The following is a 21019-nucleotide window of genomic DNA, read 5'->3' on the forward strand; positions in this document are numbered from 1 at the left end:
TTAAGATGGGTTCAGTAACCTGTAATTCTAACACATTCTTTCAGGTAGGTCTCATGTGCGTCTTGGTTTAGAACCACTGGCCTCTGGGTTTGAGAATCATTTGGGTGGAAAGGTCTCAGGTTCCGAATTCAAGTGAGTCCACTTCTTGGGTCCTTAAGAGCATGGGTTTCTGAGTTATAAAGGGTGGAACAGCTCTCAGAAAGGCCCTAAGGCGCTGACTGCACACACAGCCACTGCAGGCCTCCCGTCCCTGCACACGCTGCCTTCTGGTGTGTGACGCCCATTGGACAAGGTCTCAGCCCCTGGGAGGAGTCACGGTTTCTGAAAGAAGGGACGTGAGGGCCCTGCGGCATCGCACACATCTTCCATGTCTGAGTCTGTACATGGTGACTTTGCTGAACGAGGCTACTTTCAAGATGTGCTGAAGGGAAACGTCTCTCAAATTTTTGGTCGACAAGTTGGGCACATCCTTCCTGCCAGGCCCCAGCACCTTCTGAAAGCTCTCAGCAGCAGAATCAGCTATACAGTCAGGAAGCAGAGTCCCATCTGCTCTGCCCTGGCCGCTCTAGGAGGACACGTCCTGTCTCAACCTGCAGCTCTCACACGAGACACAAGGGCTTTAGGGGAAGTACCAGTGATGGCCACAGCGAGCCTGGGGAAGCGCCTTTGGGACTCGGCTGTTCTGCAAATTCACACCCTGTCTTGCCCCCTCAGAAGGGACTGCACCCAGTTATCCCAGGACACCAGCACCTCTCCCAGTCCCCACTCTCTGGGACCTACCAACTTCCTGGAGAGAAGTTTTCTGGAAAACGGAGTCTTAGAGCCTCCAACGACAAAAACACCCCCTTTAATTCCAGGGACTGCTAAGACGCCAAGGAGCCTTCCAGCTCTACTGGAATTAACTCTGACTGGTCAACAGAAGAGTCTGACATCTTTTCTTTTAGCTCTTGCTCCTTTAATTGTCAAGTGATGACTACAGTAACACTGAACCAAGAGGAAGACTGTACATAACCCCACAAGCCACCCACAGGCATCCTTGTGTGCTGCAGCATTGCTCACCTGCAGATACACACTTGAAATAATTTGTTACCCAAGTAAGAAGTGTGCCACCAGGGGAGGAGGTACTATAGGACCTTTACAATAGAGAGCCCCACCTTACCCACAGTCACAGACCCTGCCAACCACTTTTAACCAATTCTATTCCAGCTCTTCCTGAGGCCACCCTGGTAAGTCTTTCATGGTCCATAGACTTTACTGACTTCCTGCTCTGTTAAGGCATTTAGATTTGACTCACATTGCTGCTCCTCCATTTGTTTCCGATTTTTGTCATATTACTGTTTTGAGCTTGAATTTTGGTTTCCTAAGTGACCTAACGTGTTATATTTGAAAGTGCACTTCCTAAGATGAGGACACAGGGATACTCTCCACCTCTCTTCTACTTTACAGCAGACTGAGCTGTCACTGTTGGGACAAGACTGGGGACAATGCTGCTCCACTACACTGCCATTATGAAACCTCGTGTCACTGCTCTGAGGTTCTTCCTAAAGTTAAAAAAAAAAACAACAAAACCTAGTATTTAATGTTATTTCACAGCTATGAAAACACAGTTTCAGTGAAAGGTCAATAAAAACAAGAAGATTGTATTCCCCCCTCTTTTATTCCAACTTCATGAGTCCTCTGCTTCTTCCAGGGAGAATTATAAGCATCAGGGTCCAAGGAGGACTTCTTTCTAAAGTGTGCTTCATTTTGGACTACAGTTGTCTTGTACAAGCTGTACATTTCCTCTATTTGTTTACTTTGAAGTCTCTAAGTTGTTTTTTTTTTTTTAGTTAGAAGAAATATTCCTTTCTTGGTTTCAAAATTATTCTTTCCAGAAGTGTCTTTTGATCTTTTGTGTGTGTGTGTGTGTGTGTGCTGTTCTCAATTTCTCATGCTGCATGGATCTTATTAATCCCGGAAAATACTGGGTATGCTCTGAAGATCTTTCAGCTCTGGAGAAGTCTCCCTTTTTCTTTTTCCTTCCTTCCTTCCTTCCTTCCTTCCTTCCTTCCTTCCTCCCTCCGTCCCTCCCTCCCTTCCTTTTCCCAACAGTCTTACTTTTAATTTCATAAAGTCTATTCTTCCCATAATTTTTCTTTTAAAAAACCACCTTGGGTTTATTTTTCATTAGCAATTATTTCTTGAAGCTCTCCTAGAATAAAATATTTAAAATATTTGGTTCCTCTGAACATCCATTCTCTTTGGGGTTTTTTGTTTGTTTGTTTGTTTTATCTTAGACATTTTTTCTTTCATGTTGGAGGCTTTCTTCATCTTTCACTCCTTGGCTCCCATCCATACGGAAGATCCTATGAGAAAGCAAATGGGAAGCTCCACAGATGGGGAGACCGGTTTAATGGCGCACTTTGCTTTAGGATGAAAAGGGCAAGAACTGGGTGTTAGATGAAGGTCCTTGAAATGCCCAAATAAGACAGCCCCTTTCCTGGAGCATAAAACACCATATTCCCTAGACCCTCAGATTTTTTTTTTTTAAGCACGTAACTTCTTCCCTACTTTGTTTTTTTGCTTACCCACAGCCAGATACTTAATGCAAGAAAAGAAGGGGCAAATTTGGAACTTCATGGAAAGACCTTCAATTAACCCTGCTTCCCTGCCCTGCCGGTAGGTCCGCAGCTCTGCCAAGGGGCCGCGACCTCCATGCCGCAGTCCTCTCTCTGCAAGTTCCCGGCTTCAGCCTTCTTGCTCTGTGTCTCCACGCGATGCGCTCCCACCTGCTCCACAGCTGTTACTTATACTTCGGCCTTTTATTGAACATGCTGCTGAGTGGACCTCAACTACCACCCGTGTACGTGTTTATGTGTTGGAACATTTTGTGTATATACTATTCTGGGTCCTGTTTTCACTTCACTTGATAAGTTTTCTTACTGCTATGGACCCAGTTCTGCTTCCAGCCAACCCAACTGAGCAACAACGTTGAGTTAGAGCACAGCAGAGTCCCTGAAAAATTCAGTCTTTCAATTCCAGTAAAACCATTTTAGAAGACTTCCCATCCTTACCCTTCCTTCAATTTGTGTTTTTAATTGCTGGGTCACATTGAACATGACTGGCTTCAAATTTCACCTCTCAACACCAACTTCCTCATGCACTGGTGTCTTCTTAGGTTGAGTGTTTAGGGCTCTGTATCAAGAATATCTTTCAGTCCCCCACCATTCCCGGGAATGTGTTACAGGGACAATATCTGATTGAGTTTGGGTGACTAGCTGCACTAGAAAGATTATCTGGTGGGTACAGCTCTATTCTGAATTTTCTAACTCCTGCTAAGAGCTCTGACTGGATGTGTTTCATCAATGGTCATGTTCATAGCTTCTTACCTAAATGCAGAAGTGAATAAATTTTACTGTGCATACAAATCACTCACGCTGCTTTTGGAAACTGTAGGCTCCTGGGTTTTAATGCTTGAGATCCTGATTAAGGAAGGCCAGTATAAGCTTGGCAACGTGCAGTTTCCACACACACTCCAAGCAATTCTGATGCATGTGGTCATTACAGTACACTGAGTTGTACCTTGGTCATCGGATATCTAGTAAAGAAAGTTTGGCCATGAACTTTTCCATCCTGATTATCTACAGGGCTTATCTCCCATGGGTTTTCTCATGTTGAATAAGGGATGTACTGTAACTGAAAGCCTTCCCACATTCATTACATTCATATGGCTTCTCTCCAGTATGAATTCTCTGATGCCGAGTAAGTTGGCACCGCTGGCTGAAGGCCTGGTCACAATGATCACATTCATAGGGTTTTTCTCCAGTGTGTGTTCTCTCGTGTTTTGTAAGAGTCGATCGATCACCGAAGGCTTTCCCACAGTCAATGCATTCATAGGGCTTCTCTCCAGTATGTGTTCTCTGGTGTTCAATAAGGCGTGACCTCTGGCTGAAGGCTTTAACACACACGTTACACCGATAGGGCTTCTCTCCAACATGCGTTCTCTGATGCACAGTGAGGGGAGACCTCTGGCTGAAAGCCTTCCCACAATGACTGCATTCATAAGGTTTCTCTCCAGTGTGTGTTCGCTCATGCACAACAAGCTGGGATCGCTGCCGAAAAGCTTTGCCACAGTTGTGACACTCATACGGTTTCTCTCCAGAATGAATTCTCCGATGTGAAAGCAGGTGAGAGCTCCCAGTGAAGCCTTTCCCACACCGATTACATTTGAAAGGTTTCTCTCCAGTATGAGTTCTCTGATGTTCAATTAGGTGAGAGCTCCCAGTGAAGGCTTTATCACACTGACTGCATTTATACGGCTTCTCCCCAGTGTGAATTCGCAGATGCCTAATGAGCTGAGTGCTTCGAATGAAGGATTTCCCACACTGGTTACATTCATAGGGTTTCTCCCCAGTGTGAGTCCTTTTATGTGCGACAAAGTCAGAGCTCTGGCTGAAGGACCTTCCACAGTGAGCACACTCATAAGGCTTCTCTCCAGTATGAATTCTTTGATGTACAGTAAGATTAGAGTTCCACCTGAAAGACTTTCCACAGTCGTGACACTTATATGGTTTTTCTCCAGTGTGAGTTCGCTGATGCCTAAGAAGTTTGGAACTCTGGGTGAAGGATCTCCCACACTGGCTACACTCATAGGGCTTTTCGCCAGTGTGAGTTCTCTGGTGTATGACAAGGTCATAGCTCTGGCTGAAAGACTTGCCACACTGAGAACATTCATAGGGCTTTTCACCGGTATGTGTTCTCTTGTGTACAACAAGCTTAGAGCAACAGCGGAAAGTCTTTCCACACTGATTACATGCATATGGCTTCTTTCCAGTCTGGATGCTGTCACAGCCAGTGAAAGACGAGGCCATGTGGAAGGTATCACAGTCCTCCTTGCATCTGAATGGCGCCCCTCCAGGATCTCTTATTTTAGCTTGTGTAAGACACTTGTCACACTCATTCTGACTTTCTCCAAATGGCACTGACTTGCGTCCATTCAGAGACATGCTACGATTAACATTGTTTCCACAGTCCTTACCATCATCCACGTTCTCTGCTGAAAAAATTCTGTTAAGAAAACACAGGGAGGTACCACAGTCGAACAAGTCACTACTGACAGTATGTTCATAAGGTTTTTTATTTCCTGTTTCAGCATTTGCAAGTTTATTTAAGTAAATGCTCTGAAAGAAGGTTCTAGCCCTCTGATCATCTTCATAGGACTTCAGATCAGCCCAGTCTTTCTGATGATTCATGAAAACCGAGTTCTGTTTCACATGTGAGTTGAGCTTATGGAAATGTGTTCCTGTGGGCAATGTGGGAGGTAGAAGGCTTAAACTCAGACAACTTCCCCTGAGGTCATGCTTACAACGCCCTCTTTGAGCAAACAGTCTTTCTGAGGTGAGCACTTGATCCAGGGAGTCCTCCTGGTGCTGCCCTGGCTGGTCCCTCCACTGCTGCACAGCTCCAAATGACACCAGCCAGGGGCCCTCTGTCTGCACACAGTGTTTCACTTCCACGTGGTGGGAGCATTCTTCCACAGCAACACCCTCTTTCTTTTCAAGTGTAATCTTCCAGTCTGAAAGAAATCCAAAACGCCTAAGTTATTGGAGGTACGCTGGAAGGGGCTGAAGGAGACCACCGAGTATGAGTGGTATCTCTGGGTTTGTGTCTCATCCGTGGACTGTAATTTCATACAGGACGTGAAAGGCAGACTGGATCGGCAAATAGGAAACCAGTGGTAAAGTACAAAAAACAAGCAAAGACAAAGAAGAGACAACTCAGGACTATGCCCAGAGGGAGCAGAAGAGCAAAGTAAGTAGGGAAGGGTAAAGATCAAAGGAGAAATCCACAAAAAGACTTGGGTCTGGGGTCTTGTTCAGCTATTGAGTTGGGAAGCAGTATGGCACAGAGATTAAAAGCAAAGACTTCAGGGAGAATATGTTTACTTTCAAATCTTGAACTTACCATGTGACCTTGACCACATCTGTAAGATGTAAATAATGGTATCTACTTTATCTATATACATCTCTGTGAAGGTTAAATTAATATTCATAAAGTACTTAGAATAGAAATTAGAACATACCAAATACTGTATGTAATTGTTACATAAACAAAAATAATTAGTCAATAAAAAAAATTGGGTCTGAACAGCCCTCGATCACAACAGATACCTATATCCACTTTGTTGGGACCCATCAACATGGTACCTTATTTGGGAAAAGGTGTGTTACAGATTTGAGATGGGGAGATGATCTGGGTGGGCCCCAAATGTTATCACAAATGTCCTTATAAGAGACAGACAGAGATCTGATACACACAGAGAAGGCAATCTGAACACAAAGAGACTTGAGGAAGTTGGCCTTGAAGACTGGAGTGAGACGGCACAGGCCAAGACCACCATGGCCACCAGGAGCGGGGGGAGACAAGGACAGGTTTCTACTGCGGCCTTCAGAGGGGGCGCGGCCCTTCCGACAACTTGATCTCAGCTAGCGGGACTTACTTTGGGTTTCCAGCCTCCAGAACTGCTGCAGAACCCATCTGCGTTGTTTCAGGCCATCAGCTGGTAATCTGTTACGGCAGTCACAGGAAACAGGGTCCTAACTGGGTTCTCAGCCTTGCGACCCACAGTCTCAGTCTATCTACTTCCTCGTGCTGGATCTTGAAATGGGATCCCAAATACCAATGCTGACTTAATTTTCTTTTATTGAAGTATAGCTGATTTACAATGCTGTGTTAGTTTCAGGTGTACGGCAAGGTGATTCAGTTATACATGTGCATATATATCCTTTCTCAGATTCTTTTCCACTGCAGGTTATTGTTAAGATACTGAACATAGTTCCCTGTGCTTTACAGTAGGTCCTTGTCTTATATTCTTAAAGCACCATTTCTACCATTGATCAGGCTGCCCACAGAGAAAGTCTCTTTAACTCCAGAATGGATGCCAGACTCCCCCAAAAGTGTGGTGGTCCCCAAAGCAGTGTGTTTGGCCAGAGAGGACCACAAGTGGATGCCACTGATTGGCGACTTCTGAGGCTCCCTTCTCTCGTGGTCAGCCAGGAGTAAGAATGCATAGCTTACAAAGGTTGCTTCAACATGTAAACAAATCGGTATGTGAGCCTCAAGCAGCGCCTGGCACAGGGTGCACTGTCTGTACACAGTGCTGTTGACATCGCCACATTTGTCATTGTCCTAAAGGGGATTCTCGTGTCTGGTGAAGACACTGGGCCTCCACCACCGAGTGCCAAAGGTTCCCAGCTCAGGACCCTCGCCTGGGTCCTCTGAGATCTCCAGTCACCTGTCACTCTGTCCTTTTCAGTCATGTGGCCACCCCCATCGATAAATATCAGGTTTCCATGTGACCCTCTCCATGCCTGCCAAGGAGACAGGATCCTCCACTTGGTAAAGTAGGAACTAAACCCTCTGGCAGCCCCCTGACTTCCTGGAGGACGCTTCCCTCATGTCAAAGACCTTCCCTCCCTCATTGACGCCCAGCCCCCACAACCAACACTGGCCTCCCTCCTAAGACTCTGCTGTGCTCCTTTGGGGTGTTGCCCTGGAACCCTTAATGTTGAGAACGTCTCAAATGAAACAACAGCCCATGAAGGGGAGAGAAAGGCTATTTGGGAATGAGGGGGAGGAGAGGAAAGAAATCCTTGGGTGGCTGAGACATGTCCAAGTTGTGCTGGGCTGTTGGAAACCGGGAAAAAGGAGGTTTAACGTTCTACAGCAGCGTCTGTGTCAGGATCATGAAGTGAGGAAGACAGATGGTGCAGGTCGGCCAGAAGGTGACATCTGTACAGATAAGCAGAAGGACAGAGCAGTAAACTGACTTCAGAATGATGTCATCTGAGGACCAAGGGTGCGTAAAAGTAGGCGAGACCAGAGGAAGAAGTAACCGAGGCTGCAGGCAAGAGTTACAGGGTAAGAAGGAGCAGGAACACACGGCATAAATTCACCCCTCCAGGCTGGGGGGACGTCAGAAGTTGGTGTGAAGGACGGACGTGTAGCTTATTGCTAAGTGAAGGCAGCCGATCAGAAATGCCACAAACTGCATGATTCCAGCTACAGGACACTGTGAAAAAGGTAAAACCACAGAGACAATAGAATAACCAGTGGTGCCAGGAGTTACCATGGAGGGAGAGATGGACGGGGAAGGACAGAGGAGCTTTAGGGCAGCGTAACTATTCTGTGTGATACTGAAATGGTGGATACATAATGTCATTCATGTGTGCAAACCCACAGAATGAGCCTCGTGTAAGCTGTTGGTCTCTGATGATAATCATCTATCCTTGCAGGCTCATCAGCTATAACACATGTACCACAGAATGTAAGACATTAACAACAGGAGAAACTGGGGTGTGCTGTGCAGGAATCCTGTGCTCTCTGTAGACATGAAGCTGCTCTGTATGAAAACAAGACATCAAAAAGTCAGAAGCAGCCCAGTTAGTCAGGGTGACGAGCATGTTCTAAAATTGACTGTGGTGATGGCCACACTGGCTGCATACTTTCAGTGGGTGGACTGCAGGGTATGTGGACTGTGTCTCGAGTCATCAGCAGAAAAAAGGAGAAAGAAAAAGAAAAAAGAATTCCAGTGAGGCTGACACCTGGGTAGGGGTGGCCTATGGGACGAGGAGGGGCGGGGAAGCAGGCCCAGGGACGGGACTCAGCGGGGACCCTTCTGGTAGGTGTGGATGCACAAGGTCTCCCACACACTGGAGTCACCCTGACATCGTGGGAATGTCCAACACTGCAGAGCAGAGACCAGGCTGGAGGGGAGGCCTGGGGAGCTGCCACCCTAGGGGCAGTCAGGATGACAGGCTGGGAGAGAGGGGGGTGAGGTCCCGAGGGGTGAGATCAGAAGGGATGGGGATGGAAGGGGACCCACGTGAGAGATGTGTCCTGACCATAGCAACAAGCATTCCATGTGGGCTGGGCCTGGAGACAGGCTGGCATGGATGAGAACAGGGCCACTCTGCTGGACAGAGAACACCCGAGGAAACTCCCCGAGAAGGGCCTCGCTGCCCTGGAACCTGGGGCCTCCATGGACCGCTCTCTGCCTATGTTCACCGCTGGGCCGCCCACCTCTCTCACCTCGGGGAGGTCCTCGCTGCACCCTCCACGGGTCTTCTCCTTGCTCCAGGCGGCAGATCACGTCTGGTTTGGAGAGCAGAAGCCCTGGCAGTGGGGGAGAAACAGAGGGCTCCGTGTCCTGCTCGGGGATGGGCCGAGTCCTCGCCCCAGGGTCAGATGTGCACGGACTAGGAGGGCACCCTCCTGAGGAAACTCCCCACTCCTGGAACCACCAGCCACCAACCTGCCGGGGTGGGCAGGGTGGGATGAGCACGTCTCAAAGGGCCCCACTTCCTGGCACACCCCGGAGGTGAGCCACAGCACTGGGTCCTGCAGTGGGCAGCACCCGTCTTACCCAGGGAAACAAGGTGGCTGCAGGTCTCCAGAGTCACGTCACGGTACAGCGTCCTCTGGGCTGGGTCCAGCTGTCCCCACTCCTCCCATGTGAAGGTCACAGCCACATCCTTGAAGCTCACAGGTGGCCAAAACATCACCGGTGTTACTGTAAGGCCCTGCTTTCCCGACAGGAAGGGCGAGGGGACAGGACAGCAGAGGGGAGGGAGACGGCGTGTGAAGACCCTCCAGGGCACCCAAAGGGTTCCCACCTTTGGGCTGCGTTCAGATCAGGCCCAGGCCGAGGCCCACAGCATTCTCATTTCTCTCTCTCTTAAGTATCTCATCTACCGCTGGTCACACCAGTTTTCCTAATTTTCAGTTTTGGGAACCAATGGGGACCCCTCTTGGAGATCCCACTTCAGCTTCCCTATAAAATCACAGATTGGAAGCCAGTCAGAGAGGATGCCCTAGATCAGGGGTCAGCACACTGTGGCCCGTGGGACAAAGCAGGGCTGTGGTGCGTTTCTACAAGGCTGCTGCTGTGAGCTGTTTTCCCCCAATCCACACATTGAAGTCACCCCCCAGTGACTTGTCTGGAGACAGGGCCTTTGCAGAAGTAGCTAAGGTCATGGAGGTCACAGGTCACACCATGTGATGGGACCGGTGCCCACAAAGGAGGAGGAGGAAGCACCAGAGCCTCTCCCCTCCGTGCGAGGACGCAGAGAAAGCGCCATCTGGAAGCTGGGGGAGTCCCCACCAGAAGCCGAGCCTGCTGGTGCCATGGTCTCGGGCTCCCAGCCTCCAGAACCACGAGAAAACAGACACCTGCTGTCCAAGCCCCAGCTGGTGCTGTTCTGCTACAGCAGCCAGAGCGGACGCACAGCTGAGAATGGATTTTACGTTTTTAAAGGGCCACGTGAGACAAGAACAGGAGGCAGAAGCTGCATGAAGCCTGCAGGCCTAAACAGTTCCCACCGGGCCCCTTTCAGAGAGGGCTGGTCAGCGTGCTCGCAAGGGGGGCCAGCAGGTGGGGCCTCACGCCCTAGTCTCAGGTGCCAGGCCAAGTGGGCATCTCAGCATCACGACTTGCTAACTGGACACTTGGACGTATTCCTGAACTTCTCTGGCCCGAGCTGCCCTGATCCGACTGTGAACACAGCCTCCCGCCTACCGCCCCACTCCTGGGAGTCTCACAGGACGTGAGTGGACCTGACCCCGGGCACCCAGGAAGCACAGACAACACGTGTGGCACTGGAACCGTGAACGAGGTCGGGGACCTGCCCTCACCCACTGTGCACGGCACTGAGTGGTCTCAGGACGACCCCAGCACGTTATGGGACACACACAGCTGCCCTCTTGAGTGGCCTCAGCCAAGGTCAGTGGGTCCAGAGTGGCTGCTTGTTTATGCAGGTTCAGCTCTGCCTGCACTCAAAGGTCAGCTGAGCAACCACCACAAACCGAAGGTCTGGGGAAGCAGGCATGTGCTGGGTCTGCTCCTAGGAGCTCCTGGCTTGTACACACAGGGAAGGCGTTTTATCTGCAGGAGCCTGTAGACTTCACCCCAAGGCCCCAGGGCAGCATTACAGAGCCCTCATGCGTGCTGGCCTGAGGAGGCGGGTGTTACTCCTGGACCCATTACACAGTCAAGGAGACTGAGGCAAAGAGAGCAAAGGCCCCTGACTCACATGGGTTGGGATCTGTTGAGAATGCAGCTCCATTTCCTCCTCATACCTGGAGAAGTGGTTGTGAAGAGGGCAGAGGTCCTCAGAAGGCAGGCCTGCAGTTAGGAGAACAATTAGGGGTTCAGCCCTACCTCAGCACCCCCAGTTCCCGAGTGCACCCCCATCCCCAAGAGAATGTAGCCAGTGCCAGCTGAGGACCATTCCCTTGAAGGTGAGGGGCAGGGAGCAGGGCTCTGACCATGTGGCCTCCCTGCTCAAGGTTCTGAGGTCACAAACACTTCATACATTTTGGAGAACTAAAATGTGCACAATTAACTCATACATGAGGGTTTTCTAATGTTACCCTTGCTGGTTAATACCATTCTGTATTTATATCATTGTCCAGTAATATTCGTAGATAACAAAACAAGATAGATCTATATTAGCCGTGGTAGTGTTGTTCTATAGATAACAAAAACATCATAATATTATATGAATTTTTCTAACGTTTACAAATAATATGTAGAGTGAATTACCTTAGTCATATTGAAATAAACATAAATGCAAATACAGCATAGTGATTTGCTGAGTTTTAGTTAGTTTTTCAAAGCCTAGAAATCAAGATAAAATACATGAGTATTCATATAGTATTTTCTTTTTTCTCTATTAACTCTTAGGTTTTGTTTTTCTTTTATTTCTCACTGTGTCAATAATCATTTTATTTTTTAATTGAAGTATAGTTGATTTACAATATTACTTTCAGGTGGTCAGTATAGTTACTCAGTATTTTTACAGATTATATACCATTAAAATTTATTACAAGATAATGGCTATACTCCCTTAAACTTATTACAAGATAATGGCTGTAATTCCCTGTGCTATACAATATATCCTTGTTGTTATTTATTTTATACATAGTAGTTTATATCTCTTAATCCCCTGCCCCTACCTTGGCCCTCCACCCTCCAATCTCCCCACTGGTAACCACTAGTTTATTCTCTATATCTGTGAGTGTTTGTTTTGTGATATTGGTTCATTTATTTTTTAGATTCTACATATTTGTGATGATAAATCAGACAAATACTATCTATTTTACTTAGCATAATATTCTCTAGATCCACCCATGTTGCTGCAAACGGCAGAATTTCATTATTTATTATGACTGAGTAATATTCCATTGTATATGTATACCACAGCTTCTGTACACATTCACCTGTCAATGAACACTTGGGTTGCTTCCATTAACACTGCTATGAACATTGAGGTGAATGTATCTTTTCAAATTAGTGTTTTTGTTTTTTCTAGATACATACCTAGGAGTGGAATTTCTGGATCATATGTTAGTTCTATTTTTAGTTTTTTGAGGAACCTCCATACTGTTCTCCACAGTGGCTACACCAGTTTAGTCCCACTAACAGGGCACAAGGGATCCCTTTTCTACACACTCTCTCCAACATTTGTTATTTGTAGACATTTTGATGATAACCATTCTGATAGATATAAACTGGTAACTCACTGTAGTTTTGGTTTGGACTTCTCTAGTAATTAGCAATAATGAATATATTTTCATGTGCTTTCCAGGGGTGGAAAGGGCCTGTCTGCCTGGGGCTGAGCCCAGGTAAAGGCCTTGAGGCACGTGCTGGGGTGTCCGAACGACTAGCCCACAGGTAGAAAGCCGTCCCTCAACACTCCCCTTAAATAAAGGAGGTGCTGATTTTTCTTGTCATCTCAAGATACGAAATGGGTAGGGGGAGGCAGCATCAAAACAACTAATTGTACAATTAAAAAATACCCCAATGAAACATCTGCTGGTTTCTAAAAACAGATGGGGAGATGGGGGAAAAAGAGGAGACGGAGTCCCCAGGAGGACATCCAAGGGCAGTCTGAGAGGGGGGTCTCATCCTTCTGGAGCGGCCGGATGCTGCCCCACTGCCTGGGTGCCAAGCCTGTTATCCCCTGCTTTATTCCACACTGTCACTGCGCCTAAACTCTGCTCACCCCAGAGCCTGGCTGTAGTCACGTGACCATCCCATGAAGTTAGCCAGGCAAAAATCCTCCGGGATCCACCCCAAACCCTACCCCATGTTTGACTCCTGCTCACCCCACCAGTACCAAAAGCACATCCACGCCGTGCATACACGCACCCTCGACCTCTCCAGTCACAGCTCACCCAAGATGATCCACCATTCTAGAAATGCACCCTGCATCTCCACTCACCAGAAGGTGTCTTTCATTTCATGGTAATTCCCGGTTTGCAGAGAACCATGAACCCTTGGCAAGGGCCCTCTGGGCTGGGGACCCAGAGAAACCCCTCTCTTACTCCTTCCTTCTGGGAGGCAGACACTCACCCTCCTCTTGGGCTTGGAAGCTGGCATTTTCCTCGCCCTGATTTCTCTATAAAACCCGTTTCCCTGGAGAGTCAAGAATCGAGTTACACACCAGGGACTCGTGCTCTCTCTGTGCCTCGCGTTTCTGGCGAGTCTCACCTTTGCCTTTAATCACCTGGGTAAGTGCTTCCAGCAGTGTCACCTCTTCTTGGTGGCTCTCCAGGTGCTGGGGTTTCTCTCCAGTCATGCACCAGAGTGCATGGTTGCAGGGCTGCCCCGGCAGGAACACAGTGCCCATGGCCAGGACCGGGCCTCAACGCCTGCAGCTGCTGGAACCACGAAACCCTCAGGCACAGCTCCCACCGGCTCTCTGGCTCCCAAGATGATCTCTTTTGCTAACTCTACTGCTGCCCAAACAAGCTGGGGTCTGAGGACTCCCTCCCCTGGCTTAATTCTGCAGACACTCTCCTTCTGCACACGATCTTCAGGGTGGGCCCCAATTTCTCTTTTCACACAAATTTAATATGCGTCAGGTGAGACAAGCACTCAAGTCCTCCGAGAACTAGAAAAAAAGTGAGGAGACTGAGCTGCAAATTCAATGCTAGAACACAAGATGCTCCTTCACAACACAGGGCTGGGTCTGACGCTGGTGCTGAGACTGGGCCAGATGAGGCAGCAATTAATATACAGGAAACTGAAGGCCAGAATGACTAGAGTTGCTGTCAGATAAGAAGTCTGGGGGAAGACCTGTTCACATCCCACTGGAAACCACTTAAGGCAGAACAGAAGTCCTAGACAAGACGTTCAACTCACGAGTGTGAGCGCAAGTCTCCCTGACCCCCAGCATTGAGCTTAAAAGAACACACAACCCCATACCCCAAAAGAGGTAAACACTCCATCCACCCACGACGACGTTGGCAAGGCCATACGGTCCAGAGCACAGCACTAGCACAGTGAGAACACAAGGGTGGACTCCCTAGGCCTGGGCTGTCCAAGCCCCGCACATCCCCAAGGTGTGTTCCTTGACCAGCTGCGGGGAGGCCCCCTATGAGCCACAGGGGATGTCCTACCGAATAAAATGTCTTGGTTTCCTTGGGGAAGGACCCCCCCAACACAGTGAGTGTCAGGTTCAGTCAAAAGAAGCGGCCATGAAGAGAACCTTCCCTAGGAAGCGTGAGAAAGCTGGCCATTTCCACGGGGCAGTGGTCTTCCACGGGGGCAGTTTTGCCCTCAGGGGATGGCTGGCGACGTCTGGAGACACACGTGGTTGTCATGACAAGCAGAGGGACGTGTGTGGATGGGGAAGCTGCCAGCTCCCGTCTAGTGGGCAGAAGTGTGAGGTAGTCCCGAACGTCTCCCGGCGCACAGGACAGCCCCCACGGAGAATGAGCCGGCCTCCAACCTGCTGCTCAAGGAGAGGGAACCAAAGGGCAAGGCCTCGTCATGGGGGCACCAGGACTGTTCAGCCTGGGGCTGACCTCACAAATCAGCAGACCTACAGAAAACCTATGGCCCTCTTTATTGTCACCAACTTCTCTTCCTGGATAAAACAGAGAACTTGGAGCCCACCTGGGACAGAAGTGACAGCAAACTCTCAGGATCCATGCCCCTCACCCACCAGGATGTCACCACCCCTGTGTCCACATCCCTTCCACCCTTTCTTCCACCCACGGTGCAGGCCGCCCGTCTCGACCAACCCCCACCTCTGCACACTGATCGTGGTTCTGCAGATTTCCTGACCATGGCTGTGGCTGGCTGAGTAACGGCCCCCAGAAGATGTGCTAACGGCAGAACCGGTGAGTCCGTTACCTTGCACAGCAAAAGGGCCTCTGGAAACGTGGTTTGGTTCAGGATCCTGAGATGAGGCACGTATCCTGGACTTTCTGGGTGGGCCCGATGTCATCACAGTGATCTTTATGGGGGGAGGGGAGGAGGGAGGGGTGGGGACAGAGAAGGAGAGGTGAGGACAAAAGTAGAAGTTGGGCACCCCAGGTGCTGCAGACCACGCACAGCCGTGCTTCTCCACCGCAATGTTTGTTTTAACCCCTGGTCCTTATATGTGTACTGAGAATTCTAAGGCTGAGCTGGGACACTGAAAGTCCATCTGGGCCCTCCTTCACGCTCACCAGTCACACACAGTTGGTCACAAAGACCCAGGGTCTCTTCCTTCCACACATCACATGCCTCTCCACACCCCTGGGCCCCGACGCCCGGCCCAGCTACTGCCTCCTGCCTCGGTTACCCAGCAGATCCAAATGGGTCCTGCCTCCTGGCTTCCCACTTGCTCCCAGGAAGCACCAGGAACCCTGTCAGATGCAGCTTTCCCACATCACTTTAAGTGGCAGTGTCCCACTGCCCTCGGGTTCAACTCCAGAGTCCTCCACAGACCCTGGAAGTTCCTATGCAGATTAAAATCCCCCTGTGGAGAGCTGGTTCAGACACTGAGCTGGAAAAAACCCAATTTTTCCTACACTCACACCACCACACTCACAGCACTTCTGACCCTTACGTGTGGTTTTCTTGCCCACACCAAGCAATTCTGTGACATCGGCTGGGTGTACTATAATTTAGTTCAATTCTGACACTATCTACCTGGAGGTCAAGGCTCAGTCCCACGAGACTATCCCCCGACTCTGACTGAAAGGAGTAGGTCCCCAGATGATCCACAACTTCTTGGCTATAAATGAGAGGTTCTCATGACTCCCTCAGCCTTGGATTAGATTACATGCTAGAGCAGCTCACAGAACTCTGGGAAACACTCACATCTACCAGTTTCTTAAAGGATGTGATAAAGGATACAGATGAGCAGCCGGGGCAGAGTTGGAGTTGTCATCCTCTGGGTACCCGGATGTGTTCACCAACCTGGAAGCGCTCCAAACCCCACAGTGTCGGGTTTTTATGGAGGCTTCCTCATGTAGGCGTGATCAAGTATTAGCTCTATTTCTTCCTCATGTAGGCGTGATCAAGTATTAGCACTATATCAAGTATTAGCTCTATTGTGGTGAGTGTGGTGGTGTGAGAGTAGGAAAAATTGGGTTTTTCCCTCTATGCTCTCCAGTCTTTCTGGTGACTCGCCCCCACCCAGAAGCCCAGCCAGAGCTGCCTCATTAGAACAAGAGAGGCTCCTGGTGCTCTTGTCACTTGGGAATTTACAAGGGTTTTAGGAGCGCTGTGCCAGGAACCCGGGCAGAGACCAAAACACGTTTTCTATTATCTCACAGATGCTCACCGAGCATTTCAGGCACTCGAGCATCTCTCGGTTCCCTGACCCCACATGGGCCACCTCCAGCCATCATCTGACAAGCACCCTGGCCACTCCACTGCCTCCTCAGGCCCCGGATTCCACACCAGTCAGGGGCCATTCCAAGGAGACTGGGGCTTCTGGTGAAGTCCACACACCAGGGTGCCCGCTCTGTTCCAGCCACAGATAAGACACAGAGAGAACGCAGCAAGGAAAACGAGCAGCGCTGAAAGCTTCAGGGGTCATCAGGAAGCAAAGTGGTGCTGGGGGTTGGGTCCTCCAGCTATGGGCCTCAGGGACACTCAGGAAGCTGGCAGAGGCTGGGGTCTGGCCCCTACAGCCTCAGAGGAGGAGGCCCGTTCCAGGCTGGGCTGCACCAGAGTCAAGGCCTCAGTCTGAGACCAGAGCCTCAGGACCCCAGCTTCCCACAGCTTGCTGAACATGCCTACCAAGGTTGCCAGGGAGGACCAAGCTGCTGCAGCCTTGGTATTAGTTTCTATGGCTGCTGTTAACGAACTGCCACCTGCACGGCAGCTTCAAACAAGAGAAATGTCTTCCCCGACAGTTCTGGAGGCCAGAAGCTTTTCTGCTGACAGACTTTTTAATTTATTGCTTTCATTTTTTTGCAATCTGTTCTGAGAAATGGGTGAGCTGAGACTAAAAAAATTCCTAGAAAGGCATTCTCTAACTCATGACTTTCTTTTTAAAAGTCACCAATAGATAAAAGTGAAGGGCCCTGAACGGCCAAGTCACAAACAAGGGAATAAACACCCAAACACCCAGGAAGCTGCCTGACCTCACCAGAAACATGCAGGCTGGGGTGTGGTGATAAGCATGGCTGGTATGGGAATCTCTGACAGATGGAAAGCAGCCTGGCCGTAGGTAATGACAGCCCCAGTTATCGAGTCTCTGGTACAGAAACCCCACCACCGAAGAGACAGAACAAGTTTTAAGGATAAGGATGCCGATAATAAAAAAGGATGTAGCCTAAACTTCAGTGCGAAACGTGGTAAGAGAAATAGTTTTAGAAATAAAAGTTAGCCTGGAGGAAGATACAGTAATTTCTATTATTCATTTACACACCAGACACAGATATAGAGCAAAATCTGAGTAACATAAAGGAGATATGAGAAAAACCACTTGGAAAACTTCAATATACATCTTAGAACTTGACCAAGCAGACAAACTAGAATATAAAATATAACTTACATAACATAGAGTTTAAATTATTTCAAATATAAAGTCAAGCTGAAGTATATACATAGTTATTTATCCACACGCTCCTGTCTGTGCCCTACAGACAGAAATGTTTGAATTGCCGGGGAAAATGAACAGAATTGACCCCATCCTGTGGATGAGGAAACTGAGGCAGAAAACGCCTGAGTAAAACTTACCTGCAGCCTAGTGGCTGGGGTAGAAGGCTAGAGGCTGAGTAGCCCGTAGCCCTGGCACCCTGCCATCCTGGTTCTCAGCACCCCCGTTGGTACCTGCCTGCCCGGCCCACTGCTCTGCCCTCTTTCTCAGCATCAGCCATCACAGGCACCTCTCGGCCTCTCACTTTGGGTGATCCGCGCATGCTACCACTAGCTGCCCCCTGGCCTGCCCCTGCGGACTTCAGAGTACTTGGTGGTGGGAGACAGCAGGGACATTACATTCACTCCATCTCCATTCCCCCGCAGCAGCAAGGCTGCACTCTCCCTCCCTCTTCCAGCCCCTCTCACCAAGATCTATCTTCCCTGTGCTGACAAATCTGTTCTTGACCCATGCCAATCAATGACCACCTTCCTGGCACACAAACTCTTAAGCCCACACCCTCCAGTGCTCCCCTCAGCTTCTCAGGGGAGAGGTTTTCCTTCTGGTCAAGGTAACTCCTGCATCCCAGTGCCCTGCCCTTACCCCCATGTACCTGCTCAGCCCAGCAGAGCCCTAGACAGAAGGGCTAACACCCCCACGCCCCTCCTCACGGTGCCCTCTCTCTCACACACACACAGACATACACCACACCTCAGAAGGCTGCCCACAACTCTACATGATGCCGTCTTGTTCTGACATTCCCGCCCATCCACAGGCAATCTCCTACCTGTGTCCACTCTCTGAGCCTCTCTTTCCTTGGCGAGGGCTGGGAACACCCTTTCCTCCCCACTGCAGCCAGACTGCCTGCTTGAAAGTCCCAGCTCCACCACTTGCCTCTGCAGGACCCTGCACCAGCCTCTTTACCCTCTCTGGGCCTCAGCTGCAGACACCTAGGATAAGAGCAGCCCCCACCTTGTGATGCTGCTGTGAGGATTAAATGAGTTGTGTTTACAGAGCTTAACACTGTGCTGACACACAGTAGGATCACAGCAGGTTTAATTATATAGATTATATTTGGACATAAAACTCCCCTTGTGTTTCTCCTGCTGGACCCAGAAAGGGGCTGGTCTGGCAAGGGCCCCTCCGGCTACAGGACTGGGGAGGAGGTCTCGCTTTCTCCTTCCTTTTCCAGTTTTCTTTTTCTCTGTTTCTGGGGGGTGGGGTTTCAAGTGCTGACTCAGGCTTCATGTCCAAGCTCCCTGCCATTGCCATTCCCTCTGCCACATCCAGCCATACCCTCAAAGACTTGATGAAGTAAAATTCAGATTTTTCTGGCAAGACAAAAAAAAATTCAAACTTTTTCTCTGCCCATTTGGGCCTCCTCCCTCCGCTTTAGTGTGTATTGCGCATCTGCACGAACCAGACTTCGTTAGGAGATTACCTTCCTTCTCTGTAAGGGGTCCAAATGACCCACTACTTGCTTTGTGCTGCAAGTCTGGATTATATAAACTCTCAACTCATTGTGTAACCTATGGCCCTTTGTCGCAAAACCGTATATAACTGTACTTTGACCTCTAGAGCGGGAGAGTCCTAAGAGGTCTCTGAAAGACTGCTTCCTGGGTTACAATCCTCAGGTTGGCTTGAATAAAATGTTCCACTTCTTAGATCGGCTACTGATTAACTTTTTAATCAACAGACTCCTCAACTCAACAGAGCTGAGTGACCACGGATTGCTCATCTCTTGCCCTGCAGCCTCCACCCTGACTCCTCACTAGAAAGGGAAACTCAAGCGTCCTCACTCTCCACTCCCTCGGCACTGCCCCTCGCGCTGAGTTTCTTCCACCGCGCGAGGCTTCTCCTTAGCGAGGCTGTGAAATCCACACCCCAGCCCTCAGCACAGGGCAACTTTGTATCCCTGCCCTCCACACCCCCGGCCCCGCTCACCTGTCCAGCCCTTTCTCACACCGAGCCCTCAGGCGGGGGCATCACCAAAAACAACCATCACAGGCCCCCAGCATGCCTGCCGGGAGATGGCTGATGACTTTTGCTCTGCTAAGACCGCCCCTAATTCTCCGTTCACCTAGACAACATGCAAGTTCTCTTCAAGTTGAGTGCAAAGCTCACGTACCGGTGGGAAAACACGTGTCCATGTTCTGGGACTCAGCTGGCCTCTGGGTACGGTGGAGCCTCGGCGCGCGGCCCCCGGGGTCAAGCTCACCTGAGAGCGCGGGCAAGGGCGGCACTTCCGGTGGGCAGCGGAAGTGCGCGCGCTCGGCGCGACCAACTACAAGTCCCAGAAGGCCGCGCGCCGGCGGCCGTCTCTCCCGCTTCGGTGGCAGTTTTTCCAACTGCTGCAGCGGCTGTGTGCGCGCGGCGGCGGCGGCGGCGGCGGCGGCGGCGGCGGCGGCGGCGGCGGCGGCGGCGGCGGCGGCGGCGGCGGCGGCATCGTCGTGAAGGCCTTTGGCGTCTGGGCGGCGGAGACCCAGCTATTTTTCTTCGACAACGGCTCGTATTGTGGTTGAGAATGTTGCTCCCGTCCGCTCTGCCCCTCGGCCCGGTTTAACGGACGACTCTGACTCTCCACAGGGGCGTCTGCGACGCAGGTCGGGGGCCGGACGTGGGCCCCTGAACGGTGCGCAGCCTCGGCCATGCCCAGACCTGCCGAGGAAGGGAAGGCGGACCACCTGATGAGGACCCCCGCGGCTGTTTCCGCAGAGCTCCAGCCTGCGAGGGGAGTCCGCCGCCAGCCGAGCGTTTGGCAGAAGCCCAGAGGCAGGCAGAGGGGAAAGCGTGGCAGCGACAAACGGGAAAGGCCTCGGCCGTGTCCTGGGACCTCTCGGCGGAGTGTGGAAGTTGGCCGGCTAACTAGTAGTGGGTCATCCTATATGATTGCTCAGGGGAGCCTATTTGGCTTTCTCTGGTTGGTCCTTGGTGGGAGAAGCGGCCAAAAAATTGTGCAGCTGGCAGTTACGGACCAAGTCCCGACTGTTTGGGGCCTGTTGCTACTGAGGTTGTGGGTCAGAGAGCTCTGATACATGTGGTCCGGCCACCGTTTGTGTGTTCAGTCTTATTGCCTAGTGGGGCTGAGACCCGCATACCTGCTCACCTGTCCT

The 21019-nt window shown here is 50.2% G+C and overlaps 1 protein-coding gene across 1 annotated transcript; it reads right to left on the minus strand.

The window, feature by feature from the left end:
* Positions 1-2027: 2027 nt before the first annotated feature.
* ZNF544 (zinc finger protein 544) lies at positions 2028-20172 on the minus strand. Its single transcript, XM_006218687.4, has 7 exons — positions 20035-20172; positions 15182-15284; positions 13532-13701; positions 11070-11161; positions 9404-9560; positions 9070-9153; positions 2028-5554 (listed from the first exon to the last, which is right to left on the minus strand). The coding sequence occupies exons 3-7, from the start codon at positions 13668-13670 to the stop codon at positions 3630-3632; spliced, it is 2397 nt and encodes a 798-aa protein (XP_006218749.3). The 5' UTR covers positions 13671-13701; positions 15182-15284; positions 20035-20172; the 3' UTR covers positions 2028-3629.
* Between the last annotated feature and the right edge of the window lie 847 nt (positions 20173-21019).

Source organism: Vicugna pacos, chromosome 9 (assembly GCF_048564905.1).
Source record: "Vicugna pacos chromosome 9, VicPac4, whole genome shotgun sequence".
In the NCBI taxonomy this organism is placed as follows: Eukaryota; Metazoa; Chordata; class Mammalia; order Artiodactyla; family Camelidae; genus Vicugna; species Vicugna pacos.